At 42.7% G+C, this 21183-nt stretch overlaps 2 protein-coding genes across 3 annotated transcripts in view; one reads left to right on the top strand and one right to left on the bottom strand.

The window, feature by feature from the left end:
- The window catches only part of NRIP1 (nuclear receptor interacting protein 1), a 103226-nt gene that overhangs the window by 16884 nt on the left and 65159 nt on the right, over window positions 1-21183 (top strand). The gene's annotated exons all lie outside the window — the stretch shown is intronic.
- LOC128847662 (protein Spindly-like) lies at window positions 15337-17697 on the bottom strand. The gene has a single exon (XM_054047258.1). It carries the CDS (start codon window positions 17617-17619, stop codon window positions 15796-15798), a length of 1824 nt encoding a protein of 607 aa, XP_053903233.1. The 5' UTR covers window positions 17620-17697; the 3' UTR covers window positions 15337-15795.

Genomic DNA, 21183 nt, shown 5'->3' with positions numbered 1-21183 from the left:
GAGAAATGTAACAAAAGTCCTCCCACCACTCCAGCGTTTCTTTTCCCACTAACATACTACCAAGGGAATAGGGGTTGTGTCCTCACCCAAACTGCTCATCAGTGCCACCCTAAGGATGAGTAGAGACTGCTTGAAGTTCTCTTGGCACTGGGGAAACTGTGATTACTTTCCAGGAACCACTGCAGAAATGGGATGCTGACTCCCCCCCCTTAGCCCTTCATTCAGTCTGGACTCTGGGCCTAACTCTCCACTGCCTTGTCCCCCGTGTAGTCATTTACACCCATACAGAGTGAGTTCAAAAACATTACCAAATCAGGATGGTAGCGTTTTACAGTCCCTTTGCACTCAGTAGGCACAGGTTAAAATGATAACGCAAGGTACAAGGCATTGGAAAATCAGACCTGTTGTCTCTAGAACTCAACTTATCCTTGGAGTGCAATATCAAAAATGAAAGCTTGACATGACCTTTTCGGTGGAGCTCTTGAACACAGCCGCCCTTATTTTCTTGCTCACAAACTTTCTATGAAGTAATTTCACAGGGTGTTAGGCTTATTTCAGAGAGCCCTGTTTCCTTGCCACCTTTCTAGGGACAGTTAGTGCCAAGAGATGTGATATGACCATTTCCCTCTTCTTCAAAACAAGCTTATGACGGCTTTGTCCTTGCATCTCCTTCTGTTCCATCCTCTAAATGTGGGACGTGGCTTAACCATTTTACAGAGGGGCATACTATCTTCCTCAAACTTCAATGGATTAGTTTGCTTTGGCAATAAGCTCCTGCTCTGTGGCTCAAGTTAACCGTATATGATGATTCCAAAAGCTTATTCCCAGGCTATAATAATGATAGGGGGCTGAACTAGGTGTTTTACTCTGGTACTTGGCCCAAAAAGCAGGCATGTCTGACTGATCCTGACTTCTGAATCATAAAACAATTGAACAACTTAAAAGTAGGCTAGACTCCTATCTATTGCATTTATGCTTATGCTTTGTAAGTTTCAAAGTGCTTATCTGTATTTTCCCCATATGCCTGGGGCAAGGTCAATACCTATGATTAAGATTAAGATTCTAGGTCGTGTGCGATAACAAAAATTCACAGGAGCCCGCAGCCTGTCCCTGACCTCTACTAAAAATACCCTGGGGAGTGGTGGGAGGGAAATGATGACAAACCAAGTGCGACCAGGGCTTGTTGCTGCTCCTGTGGCAGGTGCTGACTACTGCTGCTCCTGTGAGCCACAGGACTGGCTGCCAGTCTGCTACTCTAGGCTGGCCACTGCTCTGGCAGCCTCAGAACTGTCCCAGAATAAGTCATGGAGATTCTAGAAAGTCACAGAAGCATGTCCTTACCTATGATTCACAATTCTGATAGCGTCTCAGATTGTTTTCAGATCTGCAGGGTCTTCCCAAATCTCTAGCTTCAGGGCTCTATCTTTCACCACAACCCTTCTCTATCGAATCATCTTCATGTGATGAGGGACTGCTTAGTGAGATGGAGTCACTCTTAATAGGCACGTGGTTGTTTCAGATTGAAAATATGGCCCTAAGCTCAATGTGGTACGAAAGAGAGAATTTCTAATCCTCTTCGTGCTCCCTGTGGTATGTTTAGGATTTATAATTGAGACAATGTTTTGGGTTAGCAGACTGAAGCATCACATGGGAAGTGTGTCCTATTGCATCCAATGTATTCAGGGACTTGACTATGTAAACGCTGACAGTGTTTTGCCTTTATAGGAGCAAACTTCAGCATTAAAATAGCTGTGTGATTCCAAGCTTCTTCAATCGCCATTTACTGCTGCTGGGAAAACTGTTGCTTTGGCGCTTAACTTTTCTGGAAAAATCGGCATGCACGCATCACAATTAGATACCAAGAGCACTGAAACTCTTTGCATTTCAGCTTGGTGACTCTTTTGGATGTCAAAGGAAATGGTTGCTGTGCTTGTAAAAAGTGATTCAGATCCTTAAGTCTCATTTGTCGGATTAAGGATTGTGTGAATTTAGCATACAAGCACCTTTGCCTGCCTGCTTCTTAGAGGTCATTTGTTGGCAAGGTGAAGTTGAGTCATAATAGGCTATTGACACTTGTAGGGCTGCTATTTGAGCTAATCCTTGTTAGTTTATCAATTATACTAATTGGACCTGCTGTTGTCTGAGGTGTTTGTTTTTTGGCAGAAAAATGCTTCAAGACACTACATGAAAGTAAGCCCATTTCTGTTACAGGGCCTGATCCAATTCCTATCAAAGTTTGTGGGAAACTTAAGTTAACTTTAGTCGGCACTAGATCATATCCTCAAAGAAGGGCTCCTCACAGCCACTAGTTCAAAAGAAACTTCCTTTCTAGAAAAGCGGGGAGGGGAATATGGCAAGGAAATATGATTTACGTGTAGTTGTTTTGTCCTATTTTCCTCCTACCCCCGTTCTCCTGTGTATCTCCAAACATTAACCTCTTTTCAAATGTTAACTTGAATTTCTTTCAGTACTGAATGAGAAGGAAGTAGGTGGGGCTAATTCTAGGGTTACCATATTTAAAAATTAAAAAAAGAGGACACTCCACGGGGCCCTGTCCCCGCCCCAACTCCGCCTCTTCCCCGCCCCAATTCCGCCTCCTCCCCTGAGCGCCCTGCATTCCCCCTCCTCCCTCCCAGCCACACGAAACAGCTGCCCGAGCGCTACCGTCTTCACGGTTTGCCAGGCAGCTCCCAGACTCTGCGCCCCCGGCCAGGCGCTTCCCCAGCACAGCCGGAGCCTGGGAGAGGAAGTGCCTGGCTGGGGGCGCAGGGTCTGGAGGTCTGGGGCTGCCCAGCAAACCGTGAAGCCGGTAGCACTCGGGCAGCTTGGCTCTTCAGCTACACAAAACTGAGGTGTCTGGGGGGAGCAGCAGCAGCCGCCGCCGCGGGGGAATCCGCCTGCAGCTCGCAGCCTGCCGGAGCCGCTCTAAGGTAAGCAGGGGACTAGTATTTTCCCGGACATGTTCGGCTTTTTGGCAATTCCCCCCCGGACGGGGATTTGAGGACCAAAAAGCCGGACATGTCTGGGGAAAATCCGGACGTATGGTAACCCTACTAATTCAGATCCTCATAGACTGTTCTTGCTTCCTGGGAAGTGGAAAAACATCGTAATAGCAGTGCTGCTTCCTTTAGAGGAGGAAGAACGGGACTCTCTGATCATTAGTTACCACTAAGGAAATTTGCCTTAAGGTTGATACAAGTGAAACACTTAGGCAGAAATCAATGCTCGAGCAAATAGAAGCATTGCTTTCTCTGCCTTTTGCTATTAAAGCAATATTTTCCAAACATGGGGGAGGAGGTGGATCTGCAGGACAGAGAAGAGGAACGTGGGGGAAAAAACTGTGACCCTGGATTCACATTTGTCCCACTTAAAAAGATGCTTGAAAGCCATCAGTGTCCATTTCCTTGGTCTTTCTGTGACCTGTTGTGAGAGTTGTTAGCACATGTGAGCTGCAAGCTCCAGCTCTGCTTCTCCTACATAACTGAATTCAGCCATGAGATCTCACCCTGCTGTGAGTAGTGTGTCTAAGTGTTTGAGGCTGAGGCGAAACTAACAAGGGGGGAAAAAGCACCCCTCCCTTCCCCCCCCCGCCCCCCCCCCCAAAAAAAATGAGGCAAGAAGGAGTGGTGTTTGGGTAGGGCAGGGATCGGCAACCTTTGGCACGCGGCCCGCCACGGTAAGCCCCCTGGCGGGCTCGGCTGGTTTACCTGCCACGTCCGCAGGTTCGGCTGATTGCGGCTCCCACGGTTTGCCGCTCCAGGCCAATGCGGGCTGCAGGAAGGGTGGCAGCACGTGCCTCGGCCCGCGCCGCTTCCCGCAGCCCCCATTGGCCTGGGATGGCGAACCGCGGCCAGTGGGAGCCGCAATCAGCCGAACCTGCAGACGTGGCAGGTAAACTGGCCTGGCCCGCCATGGGGCTTACCCTGGCAAGCCGCGGGCCAAAGGTTGCTGATCCCTGGGGTAGGGAGAGGCAAGCAAAAAGGAACAGGACAAAAAAAAACCCCTGAAAAAATTAGACACTGCAAAAACTGCTGCAGAATAGCACTGAAGACAAGTTCTTTCCTCTGAAAACTTGACTCCCTTATAAATGAATGTAGGGACTCCCTCAAAAAAATCAGCAACAACCAAAAAACCCCTGGGATTTGCATTTTGAGGTAGACTTTTGTCAAAATCTGACAATCAGTTTTGTAGTTAGTACAACTGTTTGTTTATATAATTGGGGAAGAAGATGAAGCCTTAACTACATTTTTAAAATGTAGAGTTCTCCTTGTGGAATGTCAAATTAGACTTGATATTGAAAGTTAACTTGTACTTGATCTGAGGATACCAGAGCTGGACTTGTTTCATCCTCTCAAAGATGATACATGCTGTGGAGGAGTTAGTGAACTCTATTAAGTTGTGTTGAACTGTAGGTAAGAGATGTCTTTGTTAGTGTTTCAGAAAAGAAACATAAAATGCAGAAGTGCCACTGTCTGGTAGTTGCTGTGTTCCAGTATGAAGTTAGAGTGGGGAGAAGCTAAGAGAAAGGAATGTGATAGTATGTTTTTCTGGTGATGGGACTGGTAACTTGAAATAAACTGATTACCCCTCCCTCAGCTTTAATGGATGAGGATTAATTGTTCAGTTCTTGAACAGCTATCATGCTATATACCAGGGATGAAGATTCAAGCACATGGCAATTTTTTTCTCTAATCCTAATTTAGATTCTATATTTAAAACCTCTATCAAATGACCACATGCACGCTCATTAGGGAGAATTGGGGCATATTGCCACCTCATCCCATATTTGAAACAGTAGAGTAAAGCTGACTTTGTGGAAACTTCAGGAAAACTTAACATGATGTTTGTCATTATTCTTCATAGAGTGTAAGGTATGATTATTTTTATTGTTTTCATATAGTTTTCTAACGAGCAAGAGTGTATATACCTGTTCTGGGTTACAGAGGTCATTTAGCATAGATCAAATATGTAGTGCTTGCCACTTTTGAAACAATTCTGCAAAAAGAAGGAGGTTGTGTTTTGAAGGCATTTCATGATTTGATAGATAAAAGTTAATTTAATATTCTTGAGAAACACATACTTTACTTTCCAGGACAGTATTTTTTCAGAATGTACAGCTTGGTGTATCAGTTAAAGTAAAGCTAGTTCCTCCCTCCCCACCTTTTTATCTAAAGATCTTGTCAGTTACTAATATATAGTTTCTATGAAACTATAATTTATGTAGCTAAGGGCGAGATTCTTGGTGGGTGTAAATTAGCATAGCTTCATTGACTTCAGTTGACCTATGAAGTCACTGTCTATCTTATTAATGTAAGAGTATTCCTACATCATATTCTGGAGCTTTTTTTTATTTCCAAATGAGGCACCTAAATGGGGAAGAACATTGTATTGTCATGTCTATCATTTTCAAGTGTGTGGTGTTTTGGTTTTTTTTTTGTATGTGTATGTATGTCAACAGGTTCTTGAAAATCACTTGTATTTGCCAGATGTGCAGTTTACTCTTCAGAATTTGCTCATGTGTTTGGTGTGCATTAAAGAAAGGGTAGAGGGAAAGACTCAATCAACATTTTCTCTTTAGAAATTAAGTGAAAAATCAAGAACAATTTTAAATGCAGTTGTGTAATGGCTTTGTGGTGTTAGCATAGCAACCAGCAGGCAGCATGCCAGAAGGCAGCACATGTTTTCATGCTGTTAGAACAGGGTTTCTCAATCTTCATTGCACTGTGACCCCCTTCTGACAACAAAAATTACTACATGACCCCAGGAGGGAGGACTGAAACCTGAGCCTGCCCGAGCCCTGCCGCCTGGGGGGCGGGGGGCTGATTTCAAAGCCTGGTGGGGCCAAAACTGAAGCCCAAGGGCTTCTGCCCCAGGCGCGGAGCCTGTAACTGAGCCCCACCACCGCGGGCTGAAGCCCTCGGTCTTGGGTTTTGGCCCTGGGCGGTGGGGCTCAGGCTTTGGCCCCGGGCTGCAGCAAGTCTAATGCCAGCCCTGGTGACCCCATTAAAATGGGGTTGGGACCCACTTTGGGGTCCCAACCCACAGTTTGAGAACTGCTGTATTAGACTGATAATAAGGACTTTGATCATTCATGTGAGCTCTGAGGGCCATTCCCTCAGTATAAGTCAGTATACTACAATATTTTCTAGAGCCGGATCTTCAAGTGATGTAAATCTGCATAACACCATTGAAGTCAGTGGACCTTCATGATTTACACCAGCTGAGCATCTACCCCCTGTATTTAATTTGAAATATTCTTTGTGTATTTTTTAATTTACTGAAACACATTGGTCTTGGTAGTGCTGACTTATAAAAAGGAATAACATAAACAACTGGTCTACTGAAGCGTACTTATTACTGCTGTCACAGGAGCGTAGATGTGGGAGAAAAGTAGTATTTTGGTTTTAGTATGTTCCTATGAGAGCAAGTGTTTTATTAAGGCAGGAGATTATTTGTTTCGGTGAACTGTTTCAGTGTATTATAAAATATAAATAACTTGGACAGGTGTTCCTGCCTAGTAGTGGAGTAATGAGGTTAGAAGTAATGCCTTGGGGTAAAATATGGCTCTCTCAAGTTGGGTGTACTCGGAGACAGGAGAGCGGTTCACTGTGTCCCTTCTGTCCCCTTTCCCACAAGCAGGAGTGAATCATAACACTGCTTTCTGTGCTGAGAGTGCCAGTGGAGCTGCTGCACTGGAACGCACACTACACATCCAGGATGTGAAAAGCTGGCATCTTCTGTTGCCTGGGAATCTCGGCCTGAAGTCAAAGGGACTAGACCTGCTCATGTTCTTACACGCTTTGTTGAATTGGGACAATCATGCTTCCTTGTATGCTGCAGATACTCCAGTCTACATTCCAGTCTCAGTGCGCCACTGGCTCTGAGACATAACTTGCTCCTCGGCCACTTTTTGTGATTTTTAAGGTATAGATAAGTGTGCATATGTTGTTCTGGTTTAGTAGTACCTTACGAGACAAGTAGTCCTACTGAATTCAGTGGGACAATTTACAGATTATTCATTGTGAATAAGAGCGTCTGAGTCTGTCGCTTTGTATACCTCTTAAGACACGTTAGCAAAATTGAACATTCTAGCTAGTTGTGTGCCACTGTCACTATGGAGTAGATCAAACGGAGCTTGTTTGTGCCATCACTGAGTAGTGTGTTTTAATAAGATGTACAATATTAACACATTTGCTTCTGTAAATGCAATGTAAAATGGATGTATGTAGCAACGATTTCTTTTCTGATTCATATGTACTCACTGCAGGCTTTTAAGTACAGCACCTTTTTGTGATAAATTGAGGTGTTTAGTTAAAGATTATATATAGACAGGCTTTAATGTTTGAAACTGCCACCTTTTTGAGCTTGTCAATTTTAAACGTTTTTCAACCCTGGTCAAAGCATCATAGGTTGAAGTATATTCACTAGGGAGAAAATTGGCACCAACTTTAGGTCCTTAATATCCTAAAGCCTATGGTATGTTTGTTCTGTTGCAAGGCTATTGTTAAGGCTGGCTAACCTAACCTGCCTATACCCATAAGCTAGTAGGTCTAAGGCATGTTCACAATTTCTCCTGTCTTTAAAATTTGCTTTAACAATACCGTTTCTGGACAAGGTAGCTATATATAATGGTGCCTCTGGGATAGGAATCCTGTGTAGTGGCATGTATGTGGTAGGAAGTTAGGGGTCTCAGCCAGCATGTACTGTTTGGGTCTTGTGTACATGGTTGACTCTTCCTTGACTTGGCATCTATTTTAATGTAAAATAGTTGGATATGAACATTTTGAAAAATTTGAGACTGACTGACTCCATTTCTTCCCTACTTTCATGAATGGTGCCAACAGACACAATAGGGAAATCTGCAGCATGGGATTGCAGAGAAAAAGGGTTCTAGGAGCTAGTTCTAGAAGACAATCTAAGGGCGAGACTTCAGAATATATTGGAGCACTTCTGTGTGTGTGCGCGTGTGGGGGGCGGGGAAGAACCCTGGAAAGACTCATTTCATTTTGATCTCTGAAACAAAAAGGCAGGTATCCCTCTCAATTTGGGATGCAATATTGAATAAGTGTGGGCGGGGGACACACTGTAGTAATGAGGCATACACAAATTTATATATCTGAGGAAAATGGAGCACTCTTTTTATACTTTAAATGTAACAATACACTTCATAATTTTAAATTTATTATTTTGTATTATAGTAGTTTCAGGCCCGCCGACAGCAATTCCAGGTCCCAGGGCCATCCCTAGTGGGGCTCGGGGCGGAAGTGACACATCTGTCACTTCTGGGACCGACCACACTGGTCAATCGCGCCAACCCGTGGGGCCCTGAGTGGTCACTACCCCGCATGTGTCTAGGAGCCCTGCAGCCCACCTGGGTGGTTTAAAAGGGCCTGGGGCTCCTGGTCACCACCATGGTGGCCAGGGACCCCTGGGCCATTTTAAATCACCCGGGTCCCTTTGCCCCACCCTGATGGCGGTTCTGAGTAGTGTCTAAAGGTTCCTGCTGAGATTAGGACCCTAGTGTGCTATGTGCTGTACAAACTCATAGTACAAAAGAGTCCCCGCTCTACTCTGCTCTGGTTAGGTCTCAGCTGGAGTATTGTGTCCAGTTCTGGGCGCCGCATTTTAAAAAAGATGTGGAGAAATTGGAAAGGGTCCAAAGAAGAGCAACAAGAATGATTAAAGGTCTTGAGAACATGACCTATGAAGGAAGGCTGAAAGAATTGGGTTTGTTTAGTTTGGAAAAGAGAAGACTGAGAGGGGACATGATAGCAGTTTACAGGTATCTAAAAGGGTGTCATAAGGAGGAGGGAGAGAACTTGTTCACCTTAGCCTCTAAGGATAGAACCAGAAACAATGGGTTTAAACTGCAGCAAGGGAGGTCTAGGTTGGACATTAGGAAAAAGTTCCTAACTGTCAGGGTGGTTAAACACTGGAACAAATTGCCTAGGGAGGTTGTGAAATCTCCGTCTCTGGAGATATTTAAGAGTAGGTTAGATAAATGTCTATCCGGGATGGTCTAGACAGTATTTGGTCCTGCCATGAGGGCAGGGGACTGGACTCGATGACCTCTCGAGGTCCCTTCCAGTCCTATAATCTATGAATCTATAAAGAGCGTACAGTCCAAACAAACAAGAAAGGCAAAAGAGGACGGGGCGTGTAGTAGCAGTATTCCTATTATACAGATGTGGAACTGAGGCACAGAGAGCTATTAAGTGATTTGCCCATGGTCATACAGGAAGTCAGTGGCAGCACTGTGAATTGAACCCAGATCTCCAGAGTCCCAGTCAAGTATCTTGACCACAAGAACAGATTTCCTCTTTATGCAGAGTCCATGATTTGACAGCTTCACATGTTAACAACGTGCTGGGTCAGAAGTTACTTAGTAGAGTACAGGGGAATATAACCAGAGTCACTGGGTTGAAATTAGCAAAAAGGAATATTTAAGCAAAAATATCAGGGTCTTCCTAACAGTGCACTCCATGATACTCTAGATTAGATGCCTAGGAAAAGTGGCTGAAGCCTTTCCCAAAGGACAGTTAAGACTAGATGAGACAATATATTAGACAGTACACTCCAAGAATTTTCTTCATTGGATGCAAAATAGAATAAATGAAAGGTATTTTTCTTTTCTAATTTCCAAGAATATGAAGTGAAGGATAGAGGGAAACTAGGGTTTAGAGAAAATGTCCTTGCTTCCTTAATCTAGTTGCTTTCTAAATATAGGGTTGTGTGCTACTTTATTTTACACCTGTCTACATCTTACTCTCCTTTACATGTAGGCAGAGCTGGGGTAAATAGGAGTCTAAAGTGGCATAAGTGGGAAGAGGTCTAATTTGTGCCTGTATACTCATCATTTCTGACTTTGACTCAAAATGTCACGCAAATTGAATAATGTGAAATTAAAACTTTTTTTGCCTGTTTTGGCAGACTCTCTGCATTTGCAGAGGAAAGTTTTTGAGAGAGATGACTGAGTCATTTTCTGAATTAGGAATGACCTCCCAGTAGGCACGGTAGAAGTGAATCCTTGGCTATAATCAGCTGGCCCCTTTTTTTTTGACCCTTGAAGGATGAACCTGCAGACCAGATCACCCAGAGCAGCAGCAGGAGAAGGATGAAGAAAAGGCAGGTTCTTATAAATGTTACCTGATTCTTCTAAAGGAAAGAGTACTGTTTTCTTACAAGAGCTGGCTGCCTCAGTATTCTAAACATCTGTTTTTTCTTTCCCTTGTCCCTCTCTTGCTGCTGGGTTTTATTTCAGCTGCTTGCAGGGGACTAATCCATTCCAAGGGGGGGAAGAGAGGGGAAATCCTCAAGAATGTAGATGAAATGGGACCAGAGCCACCCAGAGAATATTTACAGTTCAGGCTCTTGTAAAAACCCTAATCTAGCCTATGGTTGTTCTTATTGGAAGTTTAGTTCAGGAGTCAGGCATGTAGGACTTGGAAAGCAAGACAAAATTTTATTTCTAGAAATTAAGTCTGTATAGAAGTAGTCACTACAGTTAACACCTAGACCTAACTTTTTTATTTTTATTACTGTTGTATTATAGCATTTAACAAAGGATTATTTTGATTTAAACATAAATTCTTTTAAAAAAATGACATATACAGTAATATACTAAAGTTCCAAAACACTGGAAAAATGCTCTGAAATTAATAGCTGATTAATAGCTATTTTAGAAAAGTTACTATCACAGCCATTTCATAACCTTCCCCCATGTTATAGACTGCAAGACTTTTTTTAAAGCTCTCCTTGTTAGTATTTCTTTCTAGTATATTCAATTATTTTATAAACAAGCCTTGGCAAAAGCAAGCTTGTCTGCTGTTTTTGTTTTTTGAGTAATATATTAAAATGCTCTGGACATAACTTAGAACTCTTTAGTCGATATTGTTTAATTTGCCTTGAAATACCAACTTCAAGCTCTTTGATAAGTGGTTTGAAAGGTTGTCTAACTGCACTATAAGTACTGGAAATACTTTCATATTTTCTGCTGAAATGCCACTTTGTAAATTGTTGCAGCAATACTCAGTGAATCAGAACAAAAATCCTTATTCCTCTTACAACAGTACAACATAAGAAACGCTATTCCCCCCCCCCCCCCCCTCTTCCTTTCGTGGTACAAGAATACCCTGACACACAAACTGGTCCTAAACAATGGGACTGGCCATTACTACTCAAAGGTCTTATAATTTAGAAAGTTTGACCATTGTATGTGCACATAGACAAAAAGATATGAGCTAGAAAACATGCATGAAGGTACAAGGGTTGGGATGGAGTTTAGGGTTCAAGTAGCCATGTCACTTCTCCCACTTTGCCTCTTGTAAGAGAGTCAGGCACAATCCTGGTCCATTTGCTTGGGGACCAGGTGATTCTAGCAGACATAGCAGTGCTAGGCTGTGCAACGGTAAGGAAGATATATGACCCTATTCTTCCATATGAACTGTTGAAACCTGGCCTGCATGGAGCAGCACACTCTGCAACATGTAAAGGGGTATAATAAAGGCCATTCAAGTCTGTGCTTCTGGATTCATTGTCGCTTTTGAACATAGCCCCTCCTCAGCACTCTTCTTCCCCCATGTGTCGTGATTTAAAGCCCTCTGCACTGAGAACTTTATAGTGTTTCAGCCCAGTGTATGATGCATCAGAACCTTGCACTAAAGACCGAGTTTCATTGCAGGTTACTGAATTGTGTAAGTATATGAACAAATACACACACCAAAAAAACAAAAAAAAACCCCCACAGAATGTATATCGTAAACTTTATTTTGCAGATAGTTTTAACTAAAAACTTTATAGTAAATTGTAAAATAAATTTTATTTAAAAAAAAAAAAAAAAAAAAAGGGAAATTATAGTTAAGAGGATCCATTATAGCATCTGCTATTGAAACTGCTCAGAGGTGGTATTCACCCCCACACTAGCTGTGAAAAGATTTAATATGGGCTTGAAGGGCCAGTTAGCTTGCCACCTTGCACCTGAACTGTGGGCAAAGAATAATTAAAGCCCAGATGGAGGAGAACAGGGTTTGTTTCCATAAAGAGTGGGGTGAGCCTTGTTGTGGGGTGGAAAACCTGAGGAGGGGAAGTTGGGAGTTCCTGCTCTCTGCAAAGCAGCCTAAAGAAAAGTTGAGGAGGAGAAAGGGGCAAATACGGGACAGGCTTCTGCAGAGGTGAGACCTACCAGGAAACTGCCTGAACCCCTCAGTGGGGGAGGAATGGGCTAGCCCCTGCATTGTGGGGTGGATTGAGGCCTGGGACAGTCTGAAGGTGTGCCCCTGCTGCTTTAACGAGGTAGCTGCCAGCTGGACTAGAGGTTTGGTTTTTGTGTATTTCTGTTGGACTTTAATAAAAGACTGGCCCTGGAAGGGGAGTACTCTGTGAAGTTGTCTGGCTGGAGGGCCAGGATGCCACCTATGGTTGGAGTAGGCCAGAGGACGGTGGTGGGGAACTGAGTTACAGCTGCCCCAATGCCATATCTGGCCACAAGGGCTCATATTAGGACATCAGTCTAGCACAGGTGGAAAAAAGCCACCAAGCTTTTTTTATGCTAATTAGAAACTGGATTAGTGAGGTTGTGCTATAGTTTACACAGCTTTCTTGAGAAAGAGAAGAACAGGAATACTTGTGGCACCTTAGGGACTAACAAATTTATTAGAGCATAAGCTTTCGTGGACTACAGCCCACTTCTTTGGATGCATATAGAGTGACACACACACACACACATCATGAACAGGTGGGAGTTGTCTTACCAACTCTGAGAGGCCAAAACGTTTTTTTTGGCCTCTCAGAGTTGGTAAGACAACTCCCACCTGTTCATGCTCTCTGTATGTGTGTGTGTATATATAGCTCATCAATATATGTTTCACTCTATATGCATCCGAAGAAGTGGGCTGTAGTCCACGAAAGCTTATGCTCTAATAAATTTGTTAGTCCTTAAGGTGCCACAAGTATTCCTGTTCTTTTTGCGGATACAGACTAACACGGCTGCTACTCTGAAACTTGAGAAAGAGACACTCACCTTCTTACTTACCATAATATCCTGAGAGCATATGCGTGAAAGTGTGCATGTTGTTTAAATTGAGGAATATGATGGAGTGTATTGCAGGAATAGTATTTTTGTGACCAATTGTGGGTGACATACTATTTCTGTTTAAATACTTTTATCTTGCATTACTTGGATGCCATGACAGTAGGATTTTTTTTTTTTTTTTAACTGATGTTTTAACTGCCTTCTGGTGGCTGTTAGCTTATTAAGAAAGCAACATTTGACACTTGCAGGTTTGGATTAAGTGTCAGATTGTAAATTACTCTCTCTCCTATTTTTAATAGCTCAGCTTTTTTTTATTATTTATATCGATGCTAGACAGAAGGCTCTCTGTCCTGCATAAACAAATAATATTAAAACATGACAAGATGTCTTTGGAATGAACATTTGTATAGTGCCGCTGGTTTCACAGATGACCAAAATGGACATCATCAACAGGCGCCTTTGTATCTGTTGAATTACTGCTCTTAAATGCAATCACTTTCCACTGAATATTGTTGCTGCTTAGTTTTTCCAATTTAAACATGATGTTTACAAAGATACTTTTATTGAAATATAATAAAAGATTGTCCATTTCGTGATTATAAGTTGGTTTTTAAAATGGTTGTTAAAAATTAACTGACTTTCAGTAATGTTGTTTTGAGACAAGTATAGCAATCCATTTGTGTACTAGATATTAGTTCAGTGTCAGTTGCTCAGTCTAATATATAGAACCACTTGAAGAAAAAACTGTTTTATTGTAATACAAATGGACCCTCAACAATAGTGGTGTTGCAAGGAATTTCTGAAATTACATTTACAGCATAATATAGCAATATGTAATATTGAAACTGATTTTCTGGCATTTGGACATGGAAAAAGCATTAGGCTGCAACAATACTTAAATGTAAGGAAAATATTGATTATGTTTTGGAAACCTGCCTTTTGTTATTGAGTAATCTTTTACTCTTTAATTATTAATCCAATCTCTCTCTCTCTCTCATTTCAAATGTTCCTTCATGCTGCGTAGTCTCAAGAGTTTGAAGCTTCCCAATATTTTTTCTGATAGCATTGGGTAATTGATTGATAAGCAAGTATTCTTGGAATTCTGGCTGTATTTTCTTCACAAGAACATATTCTGTGCCTTGCCATTGTGCTGTGACTATTGACAGGTGTTGCAGGGGGAAATGTGATTGTTTAAAGAAACTGAATAAACTAGCGCTCAGGATTTTTCAAGGGGCTCTCTTGAGAGTGAGTTTTGAGGCTCTTTCTTACAATTCTCTGTCCTTAATTTGAGCCAGATTCTGAGAGTGACCCCTTTTGGAATCACTGGGAATCCTGGCAGAGTAATCGAGTACAAACAGTGGTATCAAAATCTGGCCCTCTGTCACTCATCAGCCCAAGTCTAGGAATGGGGTTCATTAACTTGAATTCTCTTTCATTTTTTTGCATTAGAAGAACACACAGTATTGTTTCTTTCGTAACCAAATTTCAAATTATTTTTTTATCTACTCTTTCCTTTCTGCACAAGATTGATAAAGTTGTTCTGAGGCATCTCTGGTATCATCTGGATATTTTGGGTTTCCTTCAACCCCTTTCATGCTGGTATTTGCTCCAACAATGACAACAGCCTTGAAATACCCATTTGTTGGTTTCTCCCTCAAGACCTTTGCACTTCCTTGTGTGCTGCCATTCTCTGAAATAATCCATCAAACTACTTCCTTCTCCTCTCAGATCCTCCTGCAGGACTTTTTGGTGCGGTGACACTAACAAACCAGCCTTGCAACAATGGTTAGCCTGTACAGCAGTCAGGGAGTGCTGATTTTATTGATTGAAAAATGAAATTAACTTAGAGCCTCTCAGGGTTTCAAATGATCTCATTCTTCTCTGAGATCAAATTCAGTTTGGGGCAATTCCTTCTCTGTCAGATGGAGCTTCCTTGAGTGGGATTCTGAAACACTTTTAGTGATCTCTCTGGTGGAAGATTGAGGCAATTTGGCTTGTTCTTCTGTCAATATGAAGACTAAGCACTTTGTCATACAATGCAACATTTATCGGCACCTTCAAAAGGAGTAAAGCAAGATTTATTTTAACTGTTGGTACATTTATAAGATCCTTCCTAGCATTTCAAATGCACCCCACATTCACATGACTTTTAAAGAAAATGTTAAATGTGTGATTTAAGTATATAGGGTGTGCTGAAAATCAGAAATTGCTACACACTGGGGGAAAATGTAGCTTTGAAAGGTGCCCATTTAAAACAATTAAAACAACCTTTAGAAATTTAACATTAGTATTTATTGTTCTCTCTCTCTATCTTCCCTTCCATCAGTCCAGTGTCACAATAGTTTATTCACTAGAGAAATATGCAGTCCTACTCGGCTTATATCTGTATTTATTATATAGCTTCACAGGATGTCCATAGTCAACTCTAGTCATTCTGAACTGAGCTACACTTTTGGAAACCCAAAGCAACTAATGATTAGGGTCTTAACTAAAATTCAGCATGAGACAACATTTTGGGTCAAGTTACCAAAAGAGAATTTATTTTTGTGGCACTTCTGAGGTTAACCAAATAGGGATGCTGAGAACCCTGCATAATAGAAGCCATAATATTAATAATTGTTCATGAAACAGAAGGCAGATACACAGGTTTCTTAAAATGCAAAGTATGTGTACATTAAAAATGGTACACTATGTATTCATTGCTTCACAACAGAATCTTTAAGGCAAGACTAAGTTTCCAGATTTGCTCTGGAAAAAACTGAGTTTTATTGCTGAGGACATTGTGTTTCAGGAGTTGGTTTAGAAGACACGTATAATGTAGTGTATGTTTTCTTTTGTGTTTTCTTCTCAGGCTTGATTGTTTTTTCACTCAGGTCTTCATTTTCCACAGTTTCAAGTCTGGATCCAGCTGTTAACCTGGAGGCAACTGGAGTTAGAGAGTTATTTCCATTTCTTTCACTTGAACCTTTGATGTTCTCTTTAATTTTAACTCTTTTCCTATCCTTCTCGGGTTCAGCCCTTTGTTGTGTTGTGGGAAGCGGAGTGATGTTCACTGGTGCTGCCACAAGTACATATTTTCTTTGAGGGTCATCACTTGGATCCAAGTTCTTGGTACATATCTTTCTTTCTTCCTTATTTTGAGATGAAAAGTGAGTAGTTTTCTCTACTGTAGCATTTTTGCTATCTCCAGGTTCAGAAGTCATGTCCACTGGAATCTTCTCCCTCCTTTTTATGCTTTTAGGGATTTTAATTAATTCTTCAGGTTCGTACTTCATTTTCAGCTCGTCCAGCATAACTCGCAAATTCATGTTCTCACTTTGGCATACCTGCAGGTGCCTCTCATTGGCAAAAAGCTTCCTTTCTACCTCCAGAACCCTCTGGCTCTCATATAAAGCTTTCATCCTCTGTAAGGATAGTTCGTTTCTCAAAGTTTCGGTCTCCTTATTGGAGTTCTCAAGTTTCATTTGAAGCAGATCTGTATAATAGCCATCTTCAAATTCCCCACCTATTGAACTGCTACTAGAAGGTTTTGATTCTTTCATGTTCTCATATAAATTCTTACATTTCTCTAGTTGCCTCACTTTCATTAGAAGATCTTCTATTTCACCATTCTTTTGTTCTAACATTGACTGCAAGCGTTCTAGCTGCTCAAGTTCTGCCTGAGAACCTTTCATCTGAAGCAGCGTAGCCATTTGTAGCTTCATTCTTTGCAATTGTTCTCTAGTGAATGCATGCTGTTTTTGTAGTGATTGATATTTTACTTTCACACTGATCAGCTGACGTTCCATTTCTGCCCTACGGTCCTCCACCTCTGCAAACAGAGAATTGCCTTTACTGGTAGGGTCCAAAGCCTGAACCAGTGCATGATCCAGCTGACCTTGAAGTGCCTGGTTAGCTTCACGAGCTTTCTCTAATGCATTGTAGTAAGAAACTATTTCCTTTTCTCTCTCTTCTTTGTCTCCTTGAAGGCGTTCCAACTGGTTGCGTAGGTTGCTGTTCGCAAGTTCTAGTTGCTCTTTACTGTATTGCAATTCATTCATCTTCTCTTCAACACTGGCCTTCACACTTTCAAGTTCAGTTAGTTCAGTCTGGAGATTTAGCACTTCTGAAGACATGGTTTCATGTACACGTTCAGACATCATGTGCAATTCTTCCGATTTAGCATTAATGACTGCCTTTTGATGTTCCACTTTGTGCTTTAGTTGTTTCTCACTTAGTCGGGTTTCATCTAGGTCTGCTTTCAACTTCTCCATCTTGTCTTTAAGTTGACTGATTTCTTGTCCGTGGATTCTTTCAAGTTGTTCTCGCTGTTTGTCCAGTTGCATATTTTGTTGCTGCTTAAGAGCATCACATTCAAAGCTCAAGCTTTCCAACATTCTATTCTTGAGCTCAACTTCTCTCTGAAGTGAATACTTGTCTTGTTCAAATTTCTCAGTTTTGATGCTCAATTCACTCCGTAGCTCATCTAACTGATTCTGCATCTCATTTTGTTGCTCCAGTATATGCAAGCCATATTGTGCTGCCTTTCTCCGCTCATCTTCTGCTTCCTTCAGTTGGCGACGAAGATTAGAAACTGCCTCCGTCTCCATTTTATTTTCTCCCTCCAGCTTCTTTTGGAAGTCTGGCCCAGCCCGCAACGGGGCTCCGGCTCCGCTCGCCGAGTTCAAATTCCGCTCCACTTCAATATCCGCTCCACTTCACTGTCAATATGAAGGTGATCTGCAGCTCTAGGTCTCATTCGCTTCAGAGCCAGATACTGGGAAGGGTGCGTCCATGCACTGTGTAGACAAAATTGGTATGTGGGTGAGAGCAAACTGGTGAAACTGAAGATGCAGGTAATACTAGGAGGTTGGAGGAAAGGCTGTTTGGAGTATAGTAGGGTGGTTTCTGCACTTGTAACTGAGGATGTTTAATTTCACCCTTTTGCCTAAAGACATCTGCACTCTGGGGTTTCTCTTGGACACCTTTCTGCTTCTGTAATTCCAGGAGTGTCCATGTCTAAGAATGCCTCATTCCATTTTCATTAGGATCCAGACTTTACTACAGCCTTTGGGACTTCCCCATTGGACTACAGAAATGTGGTGTTCTGAGAAGTCTTCAAGCTTAGCCTCAAGAAGTTTGACTAAGGGCTTGTCTACGCTTACACGTGCTGCAGCTGCAGTGCTTAGTGAAGATGCTACCTATGCCAACTGGAGAGCTTCTCCCATCGGTGTAGGTACGTTGACAGGAGAAGCCCTTCTGTTGATGTTGCACTGTCTACACAGGGGGTTAGATCGGTATAACTTGTTTCAGGGTATGGATTTTCCACACCTGGGAGTTATGCTGACATAAGTTCATAGCATAGATCAGGGTTCACGAAGAATGCAGCTGCCTGCCTCTTAAGTGGAGTTGTGTGATGTAAACATACGACTGCAGTTCTTCAGCTGCTGCACTGGCTTCCTGTCTGGTTGTGGGTGCTATTTTCCTTGGTCACCGCAGCCCTACATGGTTTTGACTCCAGCTGAAAGACTGGTCTGCCTTTTTGATCCAACATGAAAATTAATGTCAATTGGGATGTTCAACCTGAATTGCTCTAGAATTTAATGTCAAGTAGCCTTTGGCAGGAAGTTCTCAGAAGGACTGGAAAGAGCTCCACAACTTGGCCTGCCAGAGTCAGTTTGATGACAGGGTGCAATGCCAGTCCCATCTCATTTCTTTGTCTATAGAGATGAGGAATTGTTCTAGGGCTTGTTTGTTTGCACTTTTTGCCTCTGCAAAGAGGCAGGTTTGCATGGGTTTTGTATCTGAGCGTTTGGGACAATACGTGATTGTACACTAAAGAAAAATACCATATTTGTTGTTAAAACGAAAGCAACTTTTCTTTGGATAGAGGGGTGAATTATATTACTATATGTATTGGACTCGGAGAGTTCCAGGTCAGAAGGGACCATCATGATCCTCTAGTCTGACCTCTGCACATTGCAGGCCACAGAATCTCACCCACCCACTCCTGTCATGACCCCTTACCTTCTGGCTGAGTTACTGAAGTCCTCAAATCATGTTACGGAAAATCCACCATTTACCCTAGTTTAAACCTGCAAGTGACCTGTGCTGCAGAGGAAGGCAAAAAAACCCCCAGGGTTTCTGTTAGTCTGACCCAGGGAAAATTCCTTCCCGACCTCAAATATGGCAATCAGTTAGACCCTGAGCATATGGGCAAGACCCACCAGCCAGACACTGGGAAAAGAATTCTCCCACCTCATCTAGTGTTCCATCTCTGGCTCTTGGAGACATTTGCTGCTGGCAGTTACAGATTGGCTTCATGCCATTGTAGGCACTTCCATTACACCAGCAGTTCTCAAACTGTGGGTTGCGACCCTGTTTCAATGGAGTCTCCAGGGCTGGCTTAGACTTGCTGAGGTCTGGGGCCAAAGCCCAAGGTAACAGGCCACCTGTCTGGGGTTCAAGCCCTTGGGCTTCAGCTTTGAGCCCCCCGCCCAGGGAGTTGACATCAGGTGTTGGCTTTGGCCCGGGCTCAGGCTTCAGTCCCCCCTGACCATCCTCTCAGTCCTGAAGCCAGTCAGGTTTTTTTGCCTCCACTGCTCCCCTTGGAAGGCGATTCCAGAACTTGACTCCTCTGATGGTTAGAAACCTTGATCTAATTTCAAGGCTAAACTTGTTGATGGCCAGTTTATATCAATTTGTTCTTATGTCCACATTGGCATGTAGCTTATATAACTTCTTTCCTTTCCTGGCATTTATCCCTCTGATGTATTTATGGAGAGCAAACATATCTCCCCTCAGCCTTCTTTAGGTTAGGCTAAACAAGCCAACCTGTTTGTCTCCTCTCATAAGGTAGGTTTTCCATTCCTCTGATCATCGTCATAGCCCATCTCTGCACCTGTTCCAGTTTGAATTAGTCTTTCTTAAACATGGGAGAGCAGAATTGCAGTCAGTATTCTAGATGGGGTCTCACCGTGCCTTGTATAATGGTACTAACGCTTCCCTGCCTCTACCGGAAATACATTGCCCGATGCACCCCTAGGACTTCATTAAACTTTTCCATTGCCTCATCACATTAGTGGCTCATGGTCATCCTGTGATCAATCCATACATCCAAGTCTTTCACCTTCTCTGTCACTTCTAATGGATATGTCCCCAGTTTATAGAAAAAATTCTTGTTGTTAGTCCCTAAATGCATGACTTTTTGCACTATTAAATTTTATCCCGTTTCTATTACTCCAGTTTACAAGTTTGTCCAGATCATCTTATATGACAGGGGTCGGCAACGTTTGGCACGCGGCTCACCAGGGTAAGCACCCTGGCAGGCTGGGCCGGGCCAGTTTATTTACCTGCTGACGCGACAGGTTCGGCTGATCGCGGCCCCCACTGGCTGCGGTTCACCGTCCCGGGCCAATGGGGGTGGCGGGAAGCCGCGGCCAGCACATCGCTCGCCCACGCCGCTTCTCGCCACCCCCGTTGGCCCAGGACGGCGAACCACGGCCAGTGGGGGCCGCGATCGGCTGAACCTGCTGTGTCAGCAGGTAAATAAACTGGTCCAGCCCGCCAGGGTGCTTACCCTAGTGAGCCGCGTGCCAAATGTTGCCGACCCCTGTTGTATGATATTCTGGTCCTCCTCCATCTTGGCAAAACCTCCCAACTTTGTCTCATCTGAAGATTTTATTAGCATGCTTCTACTTCTTGTGCCAAAGTCAGTAATAAAAATGTTAAATAAGATTGGTCCCAAGACTGATACCTGAGGAACTCCTCTAGTAATCTCTCTCCAGCCTGACAGTTCACCAATTTTTTAAATAGGAGCTATATTAGCAATTCTTATAACACCCGAGTTTACAGATTCATTAGAAATCATTGCTATTGGGCTGCAACTTCATGTGCCAGTTCCTTTAATATTCTTCACTGGAGATTATCTGAGCCCCCCAATTTAATCCCATTAAGATGGTTGAGTTTGACTTCCACCTTGGGTGTGGTAATTTCTACCTCCATATCCCATTAGCCACCCTGCCGCTAATTTTAAGCTCTTCATTGCCTCATATTTTTTTTAATAAAGTTAAAGTATTTGTTTAGATGTTGGGCTATGCCTATGGGCTATACTCCATCCTCAGTGCTTAACAAGGAAAGAAGAGGGACAGCTTTCTTTTTATTTATATGGCTAT

The sequence above is a fragment of the Malaclemys terrapin genome, chromosome 1, assembly GCF_027887155.1.
Source record: "Malaclemys terrapin pileata isolate rMalTer1 chromosome 1, rMalTer1.hap1, whole genome shotgun sequence".
Classification (NCBI taxonomy): domain Eukaryota; kingdom Metazoa; phylum Chordata; order Testudines; family Emydidae; genus Malaclemys; species Malaclemys terrapin.
This window is presented reverse-complemented; position numbering and strand designations above follow the sequence as displayed.